The sequence below is a fragment of the Artemia franciscana genome, chromosome 16 (genome assembly GCF_032884065.1).
Source record: "Artemia franciscana chromosome 16, ASM3288406v1, whole genome shotgun sequence".
NCBI lineage: Eukaryota > Metazoa > Arthropoda > Branchiopoda > Anostraca > Artemiidae > Artemia > Artemia franciscana.
In genome coordinates this window covers 30,164,429-30,184,778 of record NC_088878.1, presented here as the reverse complement: position 1 = coordinate 30,184,778, position 20,350 = coordinate 30,164,429, and the positions used below count along the sequence as shown (strand labels likewise).

Genomic DNA, 20,350 nt, shown 5'->3' with positions numbered 1-20,350 from the left:
GGAAAAAGCAAAAGCCAAAAAACAAATACGGAAAGTACAAAAAACCAATGAAAACAAGAGCTAAGAGCTCATATGGCACTTGTGACGAGGTCAGGAGAACCAAGAACCAAGAGCTCATATGGTATGAGCTCTGACAAAATTCTAAGAATCAATAGATTGCTTTAAAAGGAAAATCAGAGACTTAATGCCGGTCGGGATTTAAAATAAGAGCTCTGAGTCACGAGGTCCTTCTAAATATCAAAATTCATTAAGATCCGATAACCCACTCGTAAGTTAAAAATACCTCAATTTTTTCTAATTTTTCCTCTCCCTTCAGCCCCCCCCCCCAGATGGTCGAATCGGGGAAAACAACTTTATCAAGTCAATCTGTATAGCTCCCTGACACGCCTACCAATTTTCATCGTCCTAGCACGTCCAGAAGCACCAAACTCGCCAAAGCACTGAGCCCCACCCCCTAACTCCGCCAAAGAGAGCGGATCCAGTCCGGTTACGTCAATAATGTGCCTACGACATTTATAAGCGTTTTCCAAGATTTCCGGTTTCCCCCTCCAACTCCCTCCGATGTCAACAGATATCGTCGGGATTTGAAATAAGAGTTCTGCGACATGAGTTCCTTCTAAATATCAAATTTCCTTAAGATCCGATCACCCATTCTTAAGTTAAAATACCTCAATTTTTCTAATTTTTTCCAAATTAACAACCCCAGCTCCCCTAAAGAAAATGGATCCGTTCCAATTATGTCAATCACGTATCTATAACTTGTGCTTATTCTTCCCATCAATTTTCATCCTGATCTCTCCACTCTAATCGTTTTCCAAGATTTCCGGTTTCTCCCTCCAGCTCCCTCCCCCAATGTCACTAGATCTGGTCGGAATTTAAAATGAGTTCTAAAGCAAAAGATCCTTCTAAAGATCAAATTTCATTGAGATCTGATCATCCGTTCGTAAGTTACAGATACCTCATTTTTTCTAACTTTTCTGAATTACCCCCCCCCCCCCAACTCCGCCGATGAGAGCGAATCCGGTCTGGTTACTTCCGTCACATATGTTGAGCTTTTGCTTATTCTTCCCACCAAGTTGCATCCTGATCTCTCCGCTTTAAGCGTTTTCCAAGATTTCCGGTCCCCCCCCTCCCAATGACACTGGATCCGGTCGGGATTTAAAATAAGAGATCTGAGTTACGAGGTCCTTCTAAATATGAAATTTCATCAAGATTCGATCACTCCTTGGTACGTTAAAAATAACTCATTTTTTCTAATTTTTTAGAATCAACTCTTCCCCCCAACTCCCCCAAAGAGAGCGGATCCATTCCTGTTATGTCAATCACGTGTCTAGGACTTGTGCTTATTTTTCCCACCAAGTTTAATCCCGATCCCTCCACTCTAAGCGTTTTCCAAGATTTTAGGCCCCCACCCCAGCTCCCCGCAATGTCACTGGATCCATTCGGGATTTAAAATAAGAGCTCTGAGACACGATATCCTTCCAAACATCAGATTTCTTTAAGATCTGATCATTCCTTTGTAAGTTTAAAATACCTCGTATTTTTTAATTTTTCAGAATTAACCCTCCTCCCTCCCCCCAACTCCCCCAAAGAGAGCGGATCCGTTCCGGTTATGTCAATCACATATCTAGGACTTGTGATTATTTTTCCGACCAAGTTTCATCCCGATCCCTCCACTCTAAGCATTTTCCCAGATTTTAGATCCCCCCCCAACTACCCGCAATGTCACCGGATCCAGTCGGGATTTAAAATAAGAGCTCTGAGACATGATATCCTTCCAAACATAAAATTTCATTAAGATCTGATTACTCCTACGTAAGTTAAAAATGCCTCATTTTTTCTAATTTTTCAGAATTAACCCTCCTCCCCCCCCCCAACTCCCCCAAAGAGAGCGGATCCGTTGCGGTTATGTCAACCATGTGTTTAGGACTTGTGATTATTTTTCCCACCAAGTTTCATCCCGATCCCTACACTCTAAGCATTTTCCAAGATTTTAGGTCCCCCCCCCTCCAACTCCCCGCAATGTCACCGGATCCGGTAGGGCTTTAAAATAAGAGCTCTGAGACACGATATACTTCCAAACATCAAATTCCATTAAGATCTGATCACCGTTCGTAAGTTAAAAATACCTCATTTTTTTAATTTTTCTGATTTAACCGCCCCCCCCCCACTCCGCCTCCCCAGATGGTCGAATCGGGGAAACGACAATTTCTAATTTACTCTGGTCTTGTTTCTGATATGCCTGCCAAATGTCATCGTCCTAGCTTACCTGGAAGTGCCTAAAGTAGCAAAACCAGGACAGACAGACAGACTGACAGACCAACAGAATTTACAATTGCTACATGTCATTTGGTAGATACCAAGTGCCATAAAAACCGCTAAAACTGCAAGGCTCTATACCCAGGAATGCATGGAGAAGTAAAACTATTAGATTTTGATGTGATATATTTATTTTTTTACATTTTGATGGAGAAGGAACGCGCTTAGTTGTGTTGGCCTAAGGCGGTTTGGTGCGGCAGCGAGTTGTTAATAGTAATAGAAATACAAATTAAAAACTACTAAATTTACTGACAGTGCAGTGTTACCCAATAGATCTAGAAAAATCCTAACAGGCTTAAACTTAATCAACAAAAATTTTAATCATAGGCAGCACAATAGCATTCCCTAATCAAAGAACAAGCAGCATAGTTGAAAGGTTCAGTAAGTATGCCTTTGTGGATGACAGCCCCCCAGAGCCCTCAGGGCAAAGGCTATAAGTTATACTAGTTGTACATTATTAACATATAGGCTAAGGTTTTTATGGAAGAGGTGGCAATATAAATTTCAGAACAGGTTCATTTGATTGGGAATCAGAAGTTCTAGTGCCCGTTTAGAGTCAAAAGTGATCAAAGGGCAAAAGGCCCCCCCCATGTCCTTTTTTTCCAAATGCATTCAATAGAGATTTGAGATAGCCAATTTATTCAAAATAGTCCCAAGATCATACAAAAAGGCTTTCAGGGTTGAAACAAGGCCCAAGAGCATGGGGACAATGGTTGTAAATTATGCCCCAGAGGCATATAAGGTTGTTATGGAAGAGGTGATTGCAAAAACTTTAGGGGAGGCTCATTTGAATGGAAATTCCAAGTTCTAGTTCTCTTTCAAAAGTCAAAAGTGATAGAGCCACTAGCACCACCCCCAACTAAGTATCTCTTTTCTCCAAATGTATTTGATCAAAATTTTCTTCAAAATAATCCAAACATTATATAACAATGCTTCCAGTGTTGACATCCCCCCAGAGCCCTGGGGCTAGGGTTGTAAGTTATGCCCTTAAACATACAAGGTTTTTACAGAATGGGTGGTCACATGAACTTCAGATGGGGTTCATTTGATTTGAAATGGGAAGTTACAATGCCCATTTTAAGAGTCAAAGTGGTTTGAGGGCAACCGCCCCTCCCCCCATGCCCATCATTTCCCAAAACAAACATCCAACCAAAATTTTGAGACACATATTATCTTCAGCATTTTGAAACGTCCAGTAATTATGCCTTTGGAGATAAACCCCCCCCCCAACAGACTCAGTGCAAGGGCTGTAAGTTAGACAATTTGTTTGTTGTTTACATATAATATATGTTATTGAGAAAGTTATGCATGTGTGACCTTTACTTTCCAAAGTACCAAGGGCATTCAGGTGAGTCTTTCAGGGAATGCTAAGGGGAGTGTTGAACTAAATCAAAACACGTCACGAGAATATATGTTGTCAAAGGGGCGTAACTCAAAAATGACTAAGTATATTGATTGGGAACTTTAACGATATGATCAGGGAGATAATCAATTGACCAAAAAGGCAATGTTTGCACGCAACTAGGGTAAAGGTACTGATGATTCAACATTTTTAGTAAAGAAAAAAACTTTTTCTACTCCAGAAGGTTTAATTTAAAGACTTTTGGTTTGAAAAGGATTTCAATATGTAGAAAAAATATCTACAAATTTAACTGTTTGATTAGAAGTTTGAAGTTTTTTCAGATGAGGGTACAAAATCCAGATTTCCTTAAATTAGAACGTTTTCAACCACAAATTCGATAGAAAATAAAGTATTTGTTTTCAATGTAAGCTGGAACCCAATTTGACACATGTCGAAATACTTGGGGAATACCTGTGGGTGGATCATGGTGGATTCAACATTCCCATTCTTTCTAAATTATTTCTTTGTTTCTCTTCAACTTTTTTAAATGCGTAAATGTATAAAATACTATTCAGATAGTGAAAGCAAAAACTGAAAAAATTGCCTCAAGTATATGGACAAAATTGGATAATTATATGGAGTGTAATCATGTGACCTAGGTCTCTATAATATAATGTGTAACATAATAATGTGATATAGCTCTCTTTATAAACGCTTTCTGGAATGGTCCTCTTTCTCTCAGCTTTAATGACCCAGCAAATATTTCTTTGTTGTTCACAGTTAGTGTTGTAAACATTTAGCCATTTCAAAGTTAATCTACCAGTTTATTCTACTTAAAAAAATTAGTTTTGATTATACTTTGTCTGGAAAGTCTAGAATTTTTTAAATTATTATGTCCTACTTAAGGTTATTAGAAGTTTGTGACATTAAGGAGTTTAACATGTTTCATTAGCATTTTGGGTGGGATTTGGTGGTATAGGAATTCCATGCTAATTAGGGAGGGGTTCAGAGACAATATTTTGTATTTTAAAACTTGGAATCCATTTGAAAGTACCCATCTCTGAAAGTACAACAAAATCTCTTGTTGTTGAGAAAGTACCCATAAGAATGATAACTATGTTTTTGTCAGAGGACTCTTGAATTTTGGCATCAATTGTTTCTCATCTATTTTACATTTTAAGTGAAGTTTCAACAGAGTCACCTATATTTCGACAGGGCCTGTTGATCTCTGTCAAAAATTTTGACAAGGTTACTACAAGATATTCTCAAAAGAAATTGATCTCATAATAGACGCCAATATATACATTTTATTTCGACTGAAGGAACATTTTTAGTTGGTCTGGTATTCCACTACATCATAGAGGAATTTTCAACACTTGGAACATAGCTTCATCAATAAAATAATAGCTGCTATTTTAACTTAGTTTTATTAAGAATAAGCCAATATGGCTACATTTTTGAGAAGATCAGATGTATCTTGATGCATTGGTGCTTATCCCAAATTTTATTGCCAAAAAAATAACCAAGTAATGACTTTTGAACATTACATAGCTAAAAAGCTGTTGGGAGCTCATTTTGTGTAAAAAAAACATGAAACTGATTGAATTGAATATTCTTTTCTTATCTTTGTGTATTGGATATAGTGTCCATGTTTCACATTGTAAAAATATAACAAAGACTTCAAGTGATGGTGTTCCAAGTCCTGACTAAGCAGAGCTATCCTGTTTTGAAGGAAAATTTTGACAGTGGTTCCAAATTTGCACTGTCAAATCGTTGGTGCCTTTACCCTACTATTACCACTACTTCTACTGCTACCATAACTACTACTACTACTACCACAACTATCACTAAACTACTAAGGCTGGGGATATTAAAAAAAAACACCTGAGGAACCATTGAGGGAAAAGCTGAACTAAATCAAAACATACAATATGAAACAGATTGCTGATACAGGATTGTTTTAAGTTTCAGTTTCTGTTCCTTACTTTCAGTTGGAAAAACTTTTCCTTTTATTTAATTTTTGATTGCTTTTAGATAATGCTTGGAAATTTGGTGCCCCTTCATGGAAAATTCCCTTCCCCCATGAAAACATTCCTCCCATGTAACCTTCTCCCTCCAACCCCCCCCCCACCAGAAAAAATCCCCCTGAAAATGTCTGTATACTTCCCAATAACCAATACTATGTGTAAACAATAGCGAGAGTTCAGAACTTGCAGCCCTTCCCCCAGGGACTGTGGGGGATTAAGTCATCCTCACAGACATAGCTAATAGATGTTTCAACTATGCTGAACAAAGTAGCTATCCTAAAATTTTGATCTGATGACTTTGGGAAAAATTGAGTGTGGGAGGGAGCCTAGTTGCCTTCCAATTTTTGTAGTCACTTAAAAAGGGCACTAGAAATTTTAGTTTCCATTTGAATGAGCCATCTTGCAATATTCTAGGAGCACTGGGTCAATACAATCACTCCTGAGAAGGAAAAAAACTAAACACACAACCATGACCTTTCTTCATAGTTTTTTAGAGTTTCTATTGCTAACGAGTCACTCCATACTTACAGTTTGTTACCACAAATTGTTTGATTTTTTTATTATTTCACATATGAGTGGGGTTTGCCCCCTCATCAATACCTCACTCTTTATGCTATAAGTTTAAATTTTGTTTCAATTCTTAAGAATAACCCCTGAATCACAGAGGCCATTCAATTAGAACAAATTTGAAAGTACTAAAAAAAAAACTTTAGCATAAAGAACAAAATATTGACAAAAGGGACAAACCCCCTCATATAAATATCATAACTTATGTTTGTTTTAAATTTCCAATAATGCTCATTACTTTCAGTAGAAAAAACTTCTTTTCTTATTTAGTTTCTGATCATTTTTAAATAATGCTGGGAAACCTGGCACCCACTTCATGGAAAAATTATTTTCTCTAATGAAAAATTCCTCCATGGAGATTGTTTTATATAACCCCCTCTCCCAACCCCCCTGAAAATGTCTGTATACTTCCCAATAACCAATGCTATATGTAAAAAATGGGCCAAATTCACAACTTGTAGCCCTTTCCCCAGGGACTGTGGGGGATTAAGTCATCCTCAAAGACATATTTATAAGATTTCTCAACTACACTGAGCAAAATGGCTCTCTAAAAATTTTAAACTTTTGGAAACAATCATCATAGGGTCCTAGCTGCCCACCAGTTTTCTGGTCAATTAAAAAGGGCAATAGAAGTTTCAATTTCTATTCAAATGAGCTTTCTTGCAATATTCTAGGCCAACTGGGTCAATATGATCACACCTAGGAAAAAAAAACAAATGCACATCAATGATCTTTATTTTGGCAAAAATACAAAATAACACATTTTTGCAGATAGGAGCTTGAAACCAGGGGGGCTTACCCTTGTGTAATTGGCACTTCCAATACTGTATAGCCAAATAGAAATCCCAAAACCAAAATATAAAAAAATAAGGCAGCATCATTCAGCCAGGGAGAGAGGTGCAGCCTCCTCTGCCCTCCTTTATGGGCACCCAAGATTAAGTCTAGGTAAATCTTTTCCAGTTCATATAATTAACTTACCAATAAGTGAACATACCAATCAATGCCTTTTATAATTGCTTCTATTGCAAATTCAAATTTAAGTACTATTTGAGCTCTTGAAAATGACCAAAATATGGGCTGTAAAAAAGGCTTAAAACATTGGTCTCAAACTTACTGTTCACTATAAATCCATTTTTTTAATGTTATATAATCCAGAAGCACTGATTTTCCACAATATAGTTGGATAAATAAATTTTGTTTTGTCATTTATGCTGTTATCTCCTTCTTTGATGCCAAATTTTCAAATAAAGCATGCATTTTTGGTTGTTTTTGACAAAATAAGGTAAAATTCTAGTTAATTGACCTCTTCCTATCTCAGAAAGGATTTACGTTAGGAAAATGAAACTTTCAGGGATGGGTCTACAGGCTAAAGTATGTCCCAGGAAGGTTTTTAAAGTACCCACCTCCACTCCTTCTCCCTCTAGAGGACCCTGAAATTTGCCTACATGACTACATGACCTATTGAAATTTTGACAAAACAACATTTTACCTTGATTTTTAGTTAGTAATTGCTTTTTCTCTGCCTTTAGTTCTGAAAATGCAATTCCTGTTATTTGAGTAGAATTTTGAGCCATATCAATGGGTTTTTGTTAAAATTTAGGAAATGTATTTGCATATCTTTAAAACCTTATGAAATGGAATTGAGTGAAGTCATGAAGCTGAAAACAATTTTGTTGTACTTTAATTAAGCAGAAGATCTATTTTGCTAGGTTTCACTTTTATAACACACATATTTTTAAAGGTCATCAAAGGTCAGGGCCCTCTAGAGGGAGAAGGAGTGGGGGTAGTTGCTTCAAAATACCTTCCTATGACATACTTTAGTCTGTAGATTTATCCCTGAAAGTTCATTTTCCTAACCTAAACCCTTTCTGAGATAGCAAGAAGTCAATTAACTAGAATTTTAACAAGGTGGGTACTTCAAAATACCTTCCTGGGATATACTTTACCCTGTAGACCCATCACTGAAAGTTTCATTTTCCTAACCTAAACCCTTTCTGAGATAGTAAGAAGTCAATTAACTAGAATTTTACCCAAAATAATACTATGTTTTCTCAGTACCAAAATTATTTATAGTCTGGTTAGGTCAAAAAGTGCTTAAACTTGAATATGAAATAGAAACAATTATTATATTCATAAAGAGCATAAAAGGGCATCAAGTGCTATGTTCAATTTATTGATAAGTTGATCATATGAACTGCAAAAAATAAATCTAAGTCTATCAATAATTAGGTCTAGGGTGCTTTGTCTCAACTTCATGATCCTCTATCTAAGATATGGCTATAAAGGGTGTGTGCCAATGATTAGTCTCTACTCCTTAAATGGTGATTAGCTGCTGAATTAAGCAACTACTAGATATAGGCTAGAATATCATTCTCTTAGGAATGGAGCCATTTATAAAGGGGCAACCAGGGCAGCTGCCCCAGATAGGTTACTTTGGCTAAGGGGATGTAGCCTACTGGGCTGGGGGTACCCATTTTGAGCAAATTTTTCACTTTGATTTGGCTTTTTTGGTTATATTTGAGTTGGGATAAGGGGAAGCTGTAATAAATTTTGTCCTGGGCAGCAACAACCATAGGAACAGATTTGTGTAGGAATGATAGTTTCATAGTTAGGCCCTAACTATTAAGAAGATAACCTAATCTTGGGTGGGCTAATAAAATACAAGGTATTTTTACCTTCTTCTGCTGTAACTAGTTTTGGAAGGCCTATTAAGCAACTTTTTTTATACTAAAGGAACAAAACTGAATTTTGTCCATAAATAATTGTAAGAGTTCTGTTGTTTTCACACCAGCGTTGCCAATATATAATTGCCAGGACAGTAACAAAAGATGCTAGAAAATATTAGTTTTGGCTCAAAAGGAATTAAATCAAAAAAAGGATGATGCAAAACAGCAGAACAGTTTCAAATCAAGAATATCGCTTCGTTTCTAAGGAGCATGTCTAACTAACTTTTTTTTGTAGTCAAGCAGAGTGAATGCAGTTTTCTAGCAATTGAGTTAGCACCTCCTGAACGTTCGAAAGGCCTTTGACCGCACTTTACCATATGATCAGTACGAAATTACACATAATTTTTAAACTTATTATAGCCATGAATACAAGTCAGTCATAAAACAAGCTTTAATTTTTCTTCTTTTTCTGCAATACTATTCTCTTTGTCTTTCTTAGGTACCATTACCCAGTTTTCAGTTTTCAGTTTTCAGTTTCATTACCTCAGTTTTCGAAAAGTGTGGTCCAATCCCGCTTTCTGGGGCTATAATGAAAGAAAGGTTGAGATGGCTAGGCAACATTCTACGGATGAAGGATGACACATTACCGAAGATTATCCTTTTTGGCCAACCGTCTGGGGCTACAGGGAAAGCAGGTCGTCCTTGTCTGGGTTGGGAGGATGTCATAAATAAAGATTTAAAGGAAGTGGGAACTTCTTGGGAGGATGTAAAGAGGGAGGTTTTAAATAGATAAGGTTGGAGGAGGAGCGTGCGTAGCTGTGTTGGCCTCAGGCGGCTTGGTGCTGCAGTGAGTTATTAGTAGTAGTAGTAGTAGTATTACCCAGTTTTGAAGAGACGGCGATAATTTTACTATTATTCCATAGAACCTGTTGATAGCTTGTTCTTGGAATCTATTGTGAATACATTAAATCCTGAACTGAACATCTACATTGAATTTTGTTTCGCATACTTTCTTGTTCTGCTCAGATTTCCAAAGTTTGCCTTTGCACATTAGTGCAAAAATTCCAGTTTTAGAAGACGAGGTTCCCCACTGATGCTAAAGTTATGGTTGCCATATCAGCACCATACTCTTTCGCAGCACTCTGGGACAGAGTCTCAAATTATATCAATAACGCACTAAAAAATCTTATTACATTAGTTAGAAGAGATCAATTACCGTCTCATACCATGTTTTAACTTCAGATCAGAAAAAAAATGGGCTTGTGTTTTAAAGCTACAGAAGAACTTATTCGGGCAGGAAAGAGAATGCAAGAACAGAAGAAAACATTGCTGTGGTGAGGGACTAAACTGTCCCTCACTGTTCAATTAAACGTAAGAGCACACCACAGTGACTCACTTGTCATTCCAAGTTCTTGGCTGTGTCTACGCACTGATTTTTCAGGGCTTTGTCTTACTGAATCCCTCACTTCAGAATTGTTTTCCCCTTTTTCCTGCCTGATTAAGTTCCCACTGTGGCCTTAGACCATAAAGCCACTACAATCCCACGCTCTCTAAACTTCGTAATCCAACTAACAGTCGTTGATTTTGGTAGAAAGTTGTGACAATGGAACGTTTTTGAAATTGAATCTGTACAATCTGGTATGATTTTATCGCAAAATAAGTCTCCAGGGAAAACATCTTTTGCTGATTGGTCCAAGAAACTTTTGGGGCCACTATAGCTGAAACACTCATCCATATGTTGACCTTTCACGTCCTGCAACAGAAAACAGATTCGTCAAAAATGGATTTTTTATCGAATAAAATATGGGCACGCATCTTTTTGGGTTACCCTCTATAATGATATTTGTAGTAGTATAGCTAAATAGGTCAAATCAGTTGTAGTTTGGACGTAAAATTTGATAGAGGAAGGTCCATTCCAAAAATCAATTATTTGTTTTAATTTTTATTTCCACCATTTAATTGAAACTCCGATTCTCTTATTTGTCATTGAAATGCCTAATAAGCGCAAATAATGTCCCATTCCTTACATTAAGGATTCACATTCTAACCCACAAATGTGCACAACCTCCTTTTCTCCCTTTGTGTACAATACTATGCTACCTTCTCGCTATTTTCACTTTTATAAATATTTCTTTTATCCAGCTCCAAAAAAAATTGACATAAATTAGCTAAGAAATATGAATGAAATTAATCGTATTTCACACAACGCCAGCGCTACTTGTGGGACATTCATCTCTGCATCAGCATACTGTACGAAATATCTGCTAAGAATAGAATAAAGTAAATCTAAACAAAATATGTATATTTTTCTCACAATTCAGAATTTTTGTTGAAGGGAATTATAGGCACAAAGACGATGTTCAGTGCAACCCCCTCCAGAAGCATATATCACTCATAGCCTGAATGACAGAAGACAAACTCTTACGTATCTCTTATAGAATTCTTTTTTTTAAACGAAATGCAAAAGGGAAGGTAATTTCAAACTCTAGGAGTCAATTTCCTCTTTCATTTCGCATCCCTGGCAATCTTTAATTAATTTAAGGTTTCTGACACAATGATGCACAGAATTCTTCAGGTTTTCAACTTTACTTTTAACATTTTCGAATACTTTCGAGTTTGAAATACGGTCACTATTTAAATGTGGGAAATATATCACTATGTAATGTTAAACCTATCTGTGGTAATGCTTAGACTTGTTTTTTACTGTTTTAAAAAGAAGAGTTGAGAGAAAGAATCAAACTTTAGTGTAAAGAGCGGGGCGTTGATGAGGAAGCAGCCCCTTTCATATACGAAGTAATTTCTGTTCGTTTTAAGTTTGAATGTCGCTCCTTACTTTCAGTTAATACGAAGTAATTTCATATACGAAGTAATTTCATATACGAAGTAATTTCAGCCGTGAAATTGCATTGATGCATCATGCTCTATAGGTTTTTACAACACTGTGCCCATATCCATAATCAATTGTAGAATACGACTGACTGATTTTTTTTTCCACTTTTTTTGAGTTAGTAATGTTTTCTTAGGATTACCTTGCAGGAAAACTGAATAATATCTCTATTCATGCTGTTAAATTGTATTTGTTCCCAAAATCCCTGTTCCCAAAATCCTGTTCCCAAAAATACAAGCACCCAATTACCAGCATTTAATTGGATGGAATGCCGTTTTTGTTACATTACATTTTTTTTGTATATTTTCACAAGCTTGAAGCTATTGCTCCTAGATACTCCCAAAACTAAAAAGTGAGGTAAGAGAGACAAACCTTTGAGGAATTTTTGGAGATTCCGAAAGCCTAGGCAGTTTTTTGTTGGAAAAACATTCAGTACTTATGCTTATTGAGCATATTTAAATATTATCCACTTTGTTTTTGCTCAAAATTTACTAACAGCTTTTTCTATTTGAACAATCAAAAATAACTAAAGATACGATCCTAATCCTTCCTTCAAAATAAAGTTACATGCAATCCAAGCCTTTTTTTATGATGACTACATTTCACGTGATAGGTCCCCTATCTATTACTTAGGTGGCAGTTATGCCACCTAATACCACTTTTTATTTAAGCTTTAGTCGCTCTTTTCGTTATTTCTGACTAATTGGACCATCTTTTGTGCATATACTAATGTTGTTTGGTATTTAAAAGGGATTTTATGGTACTCTTCAAAAAGGGCCAAAATTATAAGCTGTTGGTGTGTGTTGTCATATCTTTCGGAGATATCTGGTCCTAAATTCTTTCCCTTGCAAACCTTTTGTTACTGGGAAGAGAGTAAACGCTTAAATGTCTATAGAAATGACGTTTGGTGCTAGACCTGTTGAATTTATTATTAAACAAGTTAGAAGATATTGGAACTACCCCTCGTCGGCTCGTCGGCTACCCGATGTGCACAAAATCAACTGTAGTGTTTAGTTTAAGATTTGGGGAGAGTCATTAATATGCCCAATACGACATTGAAATGTCATTTTATTTTATCGCTGAATATATTGAGTTTCATGCTCACTATAGAAATACACGACTCAAGGGAAAATTTTAACTCACACAAAATAGGAGCAAAACGGATTGGCTGAAAACTTTGAATTATTGTTATTGTTATCTGTGTTATTTATGAATAAAAATTTTCATGTTTTGATTACTGGTTAAATAAAAAAGTTTTTCTGATGATAATGAAGATCGAAATTGAAATTTAAATAAAAAAATTATTGCTTCATAGAATATGTAACAAGTTTTTGTAAAGAATTTCATATAAACTGTCTCGTGATATTTTTAGAATTCTGAAAAACTAGCCCTTTACTGAAAACACATAACTTCTTCAACAAAGGAGAATTCTGAACATAAGTTTCTTAAATAGCCTACAGAAAATAAAAGCCTAATTTAGAAGTTCTCAATTTTCTTTTACCGACCAAACTTTACTTTACAGTCTTGATTATGTAGAAACTTCAAGCAGAAACTTGCAAATTCACGCTTTACTTTCATATGAAGAACTTTGTTTTTAAGAAGTTAATCTTTGACCGTTTTTAAGATTTTAAAAATGTACACATTATACCTTATAAAAGATCGCTGTACAGCTTATACCAAGAAATTATGGAAGTCAACCTGAGTTTGTGTCAAAACAGGACATTAGAAATAAGTTTTACTTCGCATTACTTTTAAACTTTCCGTTTAGACACTTTGTCAATTTTGTCACATAAAGAGTCTTAGAATTTATAGGTAGATAAAAAAAAATCAGTTACTTATAAAATATTACCTGATACAAAAATAAATATCTTGAAAGCTTGAAAAATTTAAAAATAATTTAAGATGTTTAGTTAATATAGTCTGTGGAAAATTAGTGTTATTACTATTGCAATTTTTCTGCCATAATCAAATAAAGATTTTACAATTCTACAATTTCAAAAAAGGAACGGTAAGTATTCAATGGCTAGCCTCTTTTAAAAGAAATGCGCCATCCTTCCGAAGAGGCAAGCCAGTACACTTATATCAAAGGAGCTCATATATACTTATTTGGTATAGGCTATCCAACACACTAATTAATAGAGATCGTAAATTAATTTGACAGTTGATTACGACAGCTCGCTTATTTTCTAGGGGCTTTAATACAGTAAACAGGCACTAGCCTTTTTTAATAGCTATACAAGAAAAATAACCAGAAGCTAATGTTCTTAAGTGTGGAAAGAGACTGGAGACAGGAATTTGAAATCAGCTCTCAAATCTCTAACCTCGGTTAGGTTAGAAAACAAAGTTTACCATATTCAATACAGGAATTGTTTCTTTTTACTAGATTTTTCTGGTAACCTGGTATCAAATTGACCTTTTTCATGCTTGAAGGGTTCCAGGCTCTTATGAAATTCCAAAAATTGAATTCGCTCTTAAAATATTTCTTCTGTTAAATCTCTTTTATGTAGCGAAACTTTTCTAAAGATTGTTTTAGACGACTTAAGGGCATTATGAATCATGGAGATTATCATGGTGCCCGTTTCATTCTTCCCATCCTTTCAATTCTGTAATGACACAAAAGAATAACATATGGCACTTATGATGACATTATCAAGACGATTCTTCAAAAAACACAATAATAAAATCAGGAGCTTGAAATTGACCCCTTAAGCATCTCTATATAATACTGCAGCAGCCTGTTAGTTATGATAGTCAAAAGACAGTTTATGAAACTTATTAAGGGGGCTATGAGGGTTGGTATACAAGAAGGAATTTCATATCTCAGGATCAAAGCTTTCGACTATGAAGATTGTGATGATACCCTTTTCTACTACCCAGTCTTTCCAGTCCAACAATGGCATCCAAGTGCCATTTCAGTGCCATATTGCACTTTATGATGGCTTTATCAAGTCTAATTTATAAAAATACACAAATATAAAAATTAGCTTTCAAATGAGCCCTTAGACAGCTTTTTATGATGTTCCAGTGCTCCACTAGTGGTGCAGACAAAAAGGAAAAAGAAAAAAGAGACTAATCGGTTTTTTCTTTCCAAAAAGTGATTAAAGTGTTGTGAAAAACATGGCAATTTTCTTGTTCCGTAAGATAAGTTAGTCAAGGGAATAAGACAAAATAGTCTTTGATTGTTCATCAATGAAATAGCCTGTTAATGAGATGCAAGTGGTATGTTTGTAGGCATGCTTATAAACTAGCCATTATGGTCCTTAAAGAATCTATTCACACTAAAGAAAAGCGTTGTTAACGAAAGTTCATTATCTTTAGCATAGTAATTTTGCACCTTTTCTAAATAACCTCAAGTTTGGAGTCTAGGGAAAGCTATTTAGGTGTCAAGAACTCATACACCATGCTTATGTTTTACAAAAAAAAAGTAAAGTGAACCAGCCTATTGAAAACTCCATTTTCCTCTGCTACATCGAAAGAGAACAACAACTTTTTTTTTCGCATTTTTATTCGTCCATAAAATGCCAAATAGTCACGTAAAAACTGATTTAGATGGCGTTTGAACGTAAATGGCGTAAGTTCTGAAAATTTCAAACGTTGCCATTCAAATTGACTTGAAAATTTATTAAAAGGGATCATTTACAACTGCAAGATTAATGAAACAAAGGTATATGAATTTCTCAACTTGGTCAAAAATTGACTGTATCCTTGCCTATGGGTCTTAGACTATTTAGATGGCTAGCCTCTATGAAAAGCTGGTGCTCTTTGAAGCCACATCAAGTAAACAAGGCTACCAATTTACGAAAATGTAAGGGTAAACGGGTAAATTTCAAGGTATCAGTTGATAGGTTGATCAATTCTAAAGGAAACCAGCAAATAAGATAAAAGTAGTAGCATATCCGAGGCCTACCATTAGATTCCTAATTTTGTGCTCTTTCCAAATATCATCATGGCTTTGACAATTTGCCATTCACCCCTACCCCCTGACTTTCCCAGATGTAGCCCTAGGAATATATTAAAACTATGAGGTACAGTCTAAAGTACCCACCTCCACTCCTTCTCCCTCTAGAGGGCTGTGAAATTTGCCTACATGACAGGTCTATACCTACCTATTGAAATTTTGACAAAACAACATTTTACCTTAATCTTCAGTTAGTAGTTGCTTTTTCTCTGCTTTTAGTGTCTTACAAATGCAATTCTGGTTATTTGAGTAGAATTCTGAGCCATATCAATTTTTTTTTCAAAATTTAGGAAATGTATTTGCATATTTTTAAGACCTTATAAAATGGAATTGGCAAAGTTATGAAGCTGAAAACAATTTTTTTGTACTTCGATTAAGCAGAAGATCTATTTTGCTAGGTTTCACTTTTATAACACAAATATTTTTAAAGGTCAGGGCCCTCTAGAGGGAGAAGGAGTGAAGGTGGGTACTTTAAAATACCTTTCTGGGATATATGTTAGCATTTAGACCCATCCCTGAAAGTTTCATTTTCCTAACCTAACTGCTTTCTGAGATGACCAAAAGTCACTAAACTACAATTTTACCAAAATAAGCATCAAGTGGTATGTTTACTTTATTGGTAAGTCAATAATATGAACAGTCATATATTTACCCAATTTTAGTCCTGTTTTTCCCCCTCCTCTCATGTATGATGTGTTACTTGAGATGGAGCCAATTTTGATCATGGATACAATAGTTCTAAAGGAACTTATGCCTCTTTGTAAAAATTTGTTAGATACAGCAAAAACTTTATTCAGTAATTGTAGGAACCTAAGTCACTAGAATAGAAAGATAAGTTAGAATGCTACATCTTTCCTCCTTTTCAAAACCAGTGGGTAGGAACAAAAATATACTTAATTAACAACAAAGAGATAAACTGATTCAATGTTGATAACATCAATGCTCCTCAGGAATAATTAATATTTCCTTTTATAATCTCAGTTCACTTTACATATCAAGAAATAAGCAGTTCATTTTTATGATATTATTAGTTTTGCAGGTTGTTTGTTAATAAATAAAATATATTCAATTTGGTTGTCTAATTTTGTTTTTCTTCCTCTGCTTTGCTTCTCAGTTTTTATCTGGTTTTCTCAGTTTCTCAGGTTTTATCTCAGTTTTATCTTTTATATTATTTTTTTCAGATAGCTGGATTTGTCCTCACTTACAAATTCAGAGTCAGTATTCAGCTGAATTCTGGGTCTCCAACTACTTTCAACTGAAAAACTTGTCTATTGCTTCTAAAAACTGCATAATCCTAACTAAAATTTGTCATTTATTTGTTGACCCATGTCAACATTTTTGTTTAATTTGTGGTTGTCAAAATTTAGAAATGTTGGTATACTGGTGTGGCAAGATGTACAAAGATATTTTGGATAACCTCTTTTAGATTTAAAATATTTTGACTCCAAATTTCAAAACATTTGGAAACCTATAAAAGCAGCTGTTGCCATTCTTTTTTTTTCTTTTTTATCCATCAATTTTGTTTTGTTTGTTATTGACAGTATTTTGGATCTTTCTTTATGTAACTAGTTATGCAAAGACTCACTTCTTTTTTTCTTCACAAAATGAAATGGGGCATCCTTTACAAGGATTTATCTACAATGTCTTATCTTTATCTGGGGCTAATAACATATTAGAAACAAAACAAGTCTCATGTCACCACCCCTGATTAAATTAATTAACAACAAAGGGATAAACTAATTCAATGTTGATAACATCAGTACTTCTTGGGAATAATTAATATTTCCTTTTGTAATCTCAGTTCACTTTACTTATGAGAAGGTGCCAGGGTCACTTCTTTTTTTTTCACAAACTAAAATGTGGCATCCTTTACAAGTGTTTCTCAACAATGTCTTGACTTTACATGGGACTAATAACATATGAAAAACTTCATTAATGATCTCTCCATTCATTTTCTCTATATACCTCATCTTGAGGTATAAATTCTTCATCAATTTGAAGAATTTAAAATAAGAACTAGAGCAATCAAACTGGAGTAACACAATGAAGATTAAAAATGTAAATGAAGTATTTGAGTTATTTCACTCAGTGTTCTTAGGTGTATACAGTAGGTGTTGTTTGAGAAAGCCAAGGACAAATAACCAAGAGTTTTTTTTTAAGCATGACTACAAATGTCAAGTAGTATGGTGGTCTGGCAAGGCACTATTTTAAGCCAGTAAAAAGAAGGCTAGACCTGATTAATTCTTTTGTTTGAAATGTTAAGCCAATAAGTTTTGAGTCAGAATAATTTTCAAAGGTAAACTCTCTGTTAGTCTGAGCTCATTATACTTTCTTTGAGAATTTAAGAAGTTGAAACTGACTACAAAGTTTTTGTTGAGACTAACCTTCATGGTGAATTTTTCTCAACACAGTTAAATATCATCAAATGAAAAATGGGTAAAAGCTAAACAAAAGTTTTGCTAGAGCTTAACTGAAAGGTTATTAGAATGTAAAGAAAATTGCCAGTTTTAATACTTAGAGTATTTAATACTCACTTTTAATGCCTAGAGATTAAGCTTCTTTACAGGCTTTTCATAACAACCTGAGTGGTTTGAGTGATAAGTATTCTGCAAATCAGAATGGGCAGAAAGATTCTTGCTGGTCGCGGGTATTGGTATGTGGAAGGCTGGACTAGTATTGTGGGTAACTTGTTGCAGGCAGCTTAATTCAGAGGGTTTGGGCGGAGGTGTGGCAGCTATAAGTGGATTTTTGGATTGAGATGCAATAGAAATGCCTGGTGTGTTTGATGATGATGTAAGATTTTCAAAAATAGGGCTTCTGTGTGTGAAGCTCTTGCTGGTTAACTAGTAGAAAGGGGTTTGTTTAACTGGCAAAGAACTTTTATATGCTTCCTATTCCAGCGATATGTTTCCCCATCATTTGTTTCAATTATTTATGATCAAGGATTAGTGTCTGCTTTTCTAATTACACCAGATTCCTATGCTTTGCCATGGATTTGTGCTTGTGCTGCATGACCAGCTTGTAGAGGATTTAGCTTTTTTGAGTTTTTATCATTATATTTATTTTGGCATGGATGTTACTTACTTCTATATTTTCTGAATTTACAATGATGGACTATATGTGGGGAGAGAAGTTTCCCTGTGCATGGAACAATCAGTCTCAAGTTTTTGCTCATTAGTAGCTGGACTGGTGACGCAAACCATTCATAGGGGTTTTCCTGTATTTGAATAAGGCCAAATTATATACCCTCTAGCTAGCTCCGTTTTGACAAGGATATCTTTGACTATCTGTACTGATCTTTCTGCCAAGCCATTCAATTGAGGGAAATTTGGTGATGACATCTCGTGTGCTATTTCCCAGTCTTTTACTAATTTCTGAAATAGTTTGGATGTAAATTGTGGACTGTTGTCTGATACAAGTATGTGTAGGATTCCATATTTTTGTGAAATGCCTCTTCCGACAAGCAATAATATGGTGGGTGTATGCATAGTGCCTGACTCGGTCAACCTCAATAAACCAACTGTAATAATCAACTGTTGTAAGATAATGTTCTCTGTTATTATAGAATAAGTTGCAGCCAACCTTTTCCCAAGGTAAATGGGAATGTCATGGGGTAACAAGGGCTCCTTTTGATCTGAATTTTGGTATTTGGCACAAACATAGCACTTTTTAATATAGTATTCAATATTCTTTGTCATTCCTAGCCAGAAAACAATGGAGTAGGTTTGCTGCATGGTCTTTCCTATTCCTAGATGTGATTGCAAGGATGTGGTTAGGAATATCTTTATAGGATTTGAGAGGAATGACCAAACAATCTGCTTTCAAAATGATCTGATCAATGACCAACAACTCAGGCCTGACGCTCCAAAATGGGAGAATATCTACAGGTAGACTTCTTTTAGCTTCATGCCATCCCCTCTGGATGGATTTGGTTAGCTGGATAAATTAAGGGTCACTTGCTGTCTCTTCATTCAGTTTGTTTAGTCTCTATGTACTTACTGGAAAAAACGTCATTTGTACATATGACTCTGTCTGTTTGAGTCTCTTTGCCCTATTCATGAAGGCAGAACCATGACAATGCATCAGCAATGGGAATTTCTTTGCCAGGATGGAATACCACTGTGAAACCATATGGTTGGATTTTTAGTATCATCTGCTGGAGGCTTGGTAATGATTTTGAAATCTGGCAGTGTAGCAAAACTTGCAGAGGTCTATAATCTGACACAACTGTGAATTTCTTGCTGTATGAATATTGATGATAGTGAATGTAGCCAAAGAGGATGTCATACATTTTTTTTTTCTAATTGGGAATAGTTTTGCTCTGTTCTGTTAAGCAATCATGAAGGAAATGACACATTCCTTTCATTCTGAAGAATGATGGCTCCAAGACTGAACTTTGACACATCAACCTAGAGCTCAATGTTTCCTGATGCGGGGTCAAAGAATGCAAGAGGATTGCAAATCAATTCCTTGATGGGGGTAAATGATGCTTGATGCTGGGTTTCCCAATATCCATGTTCACAATGTTAATGATGTTTACCGTGTCAATAAAAATGTCATCCTCTTTTCTTTGACATGCCTCTT

At 35.4% G+C, this 20,350-nt stretch overlaps 3 protein-coding genes across 4 annotated transcripts in view; 1 reads left to right on the top strand and 2 right to left on the bottom strand.

Moving 5' to 3' along the window:
• The window catches only part of LOC136037332 (AP-1 complex subunit sigma-2-like), a 45,533-nt gene extending 36,447 nt beyond the window's left edge, over positions 1–9,086 (bottom strand). For both annotated transcript variants that reach the window (XM_065720003.1, XM_065720004.1), the window contains exon 1: positions 8,931–9,086. The gene's annotated coding sequence lies outside the window, so the exon portion shown is untranslated. The remainder of the gene's footprint in view (positions 1–8,930) is intronic.
• A 6,277-nt stretch (positions 9,087–15,363) lies between these two features.
• The window catches only part of LOC136037329 (golgin-45-like), an 85,400-nt gene continuing 80,413 nt past the window's right edge, over positions 15,364–20,350 (top strand). The window contains exon 1 of the mRNA XM_065720000.1: positions 15,364–15,472. The gene's annotated coding sequence lies outside the window, so the exon portion shown is untranslated. The remainder of the gene's footprint in view (positions 15,473–20,350) is intronic.
• Positions 18,970–19,464, bottom strand: LOC136036826 (uncharacterized). Its single transcript, XM_065719158.1, has one exon. The coding sequence runs from the start codon at positions 19,462–19,464 to the stop codon at positions 18,970–18,972; it is 495 nt and encodes a 164-aa protein (XP_065575230.1).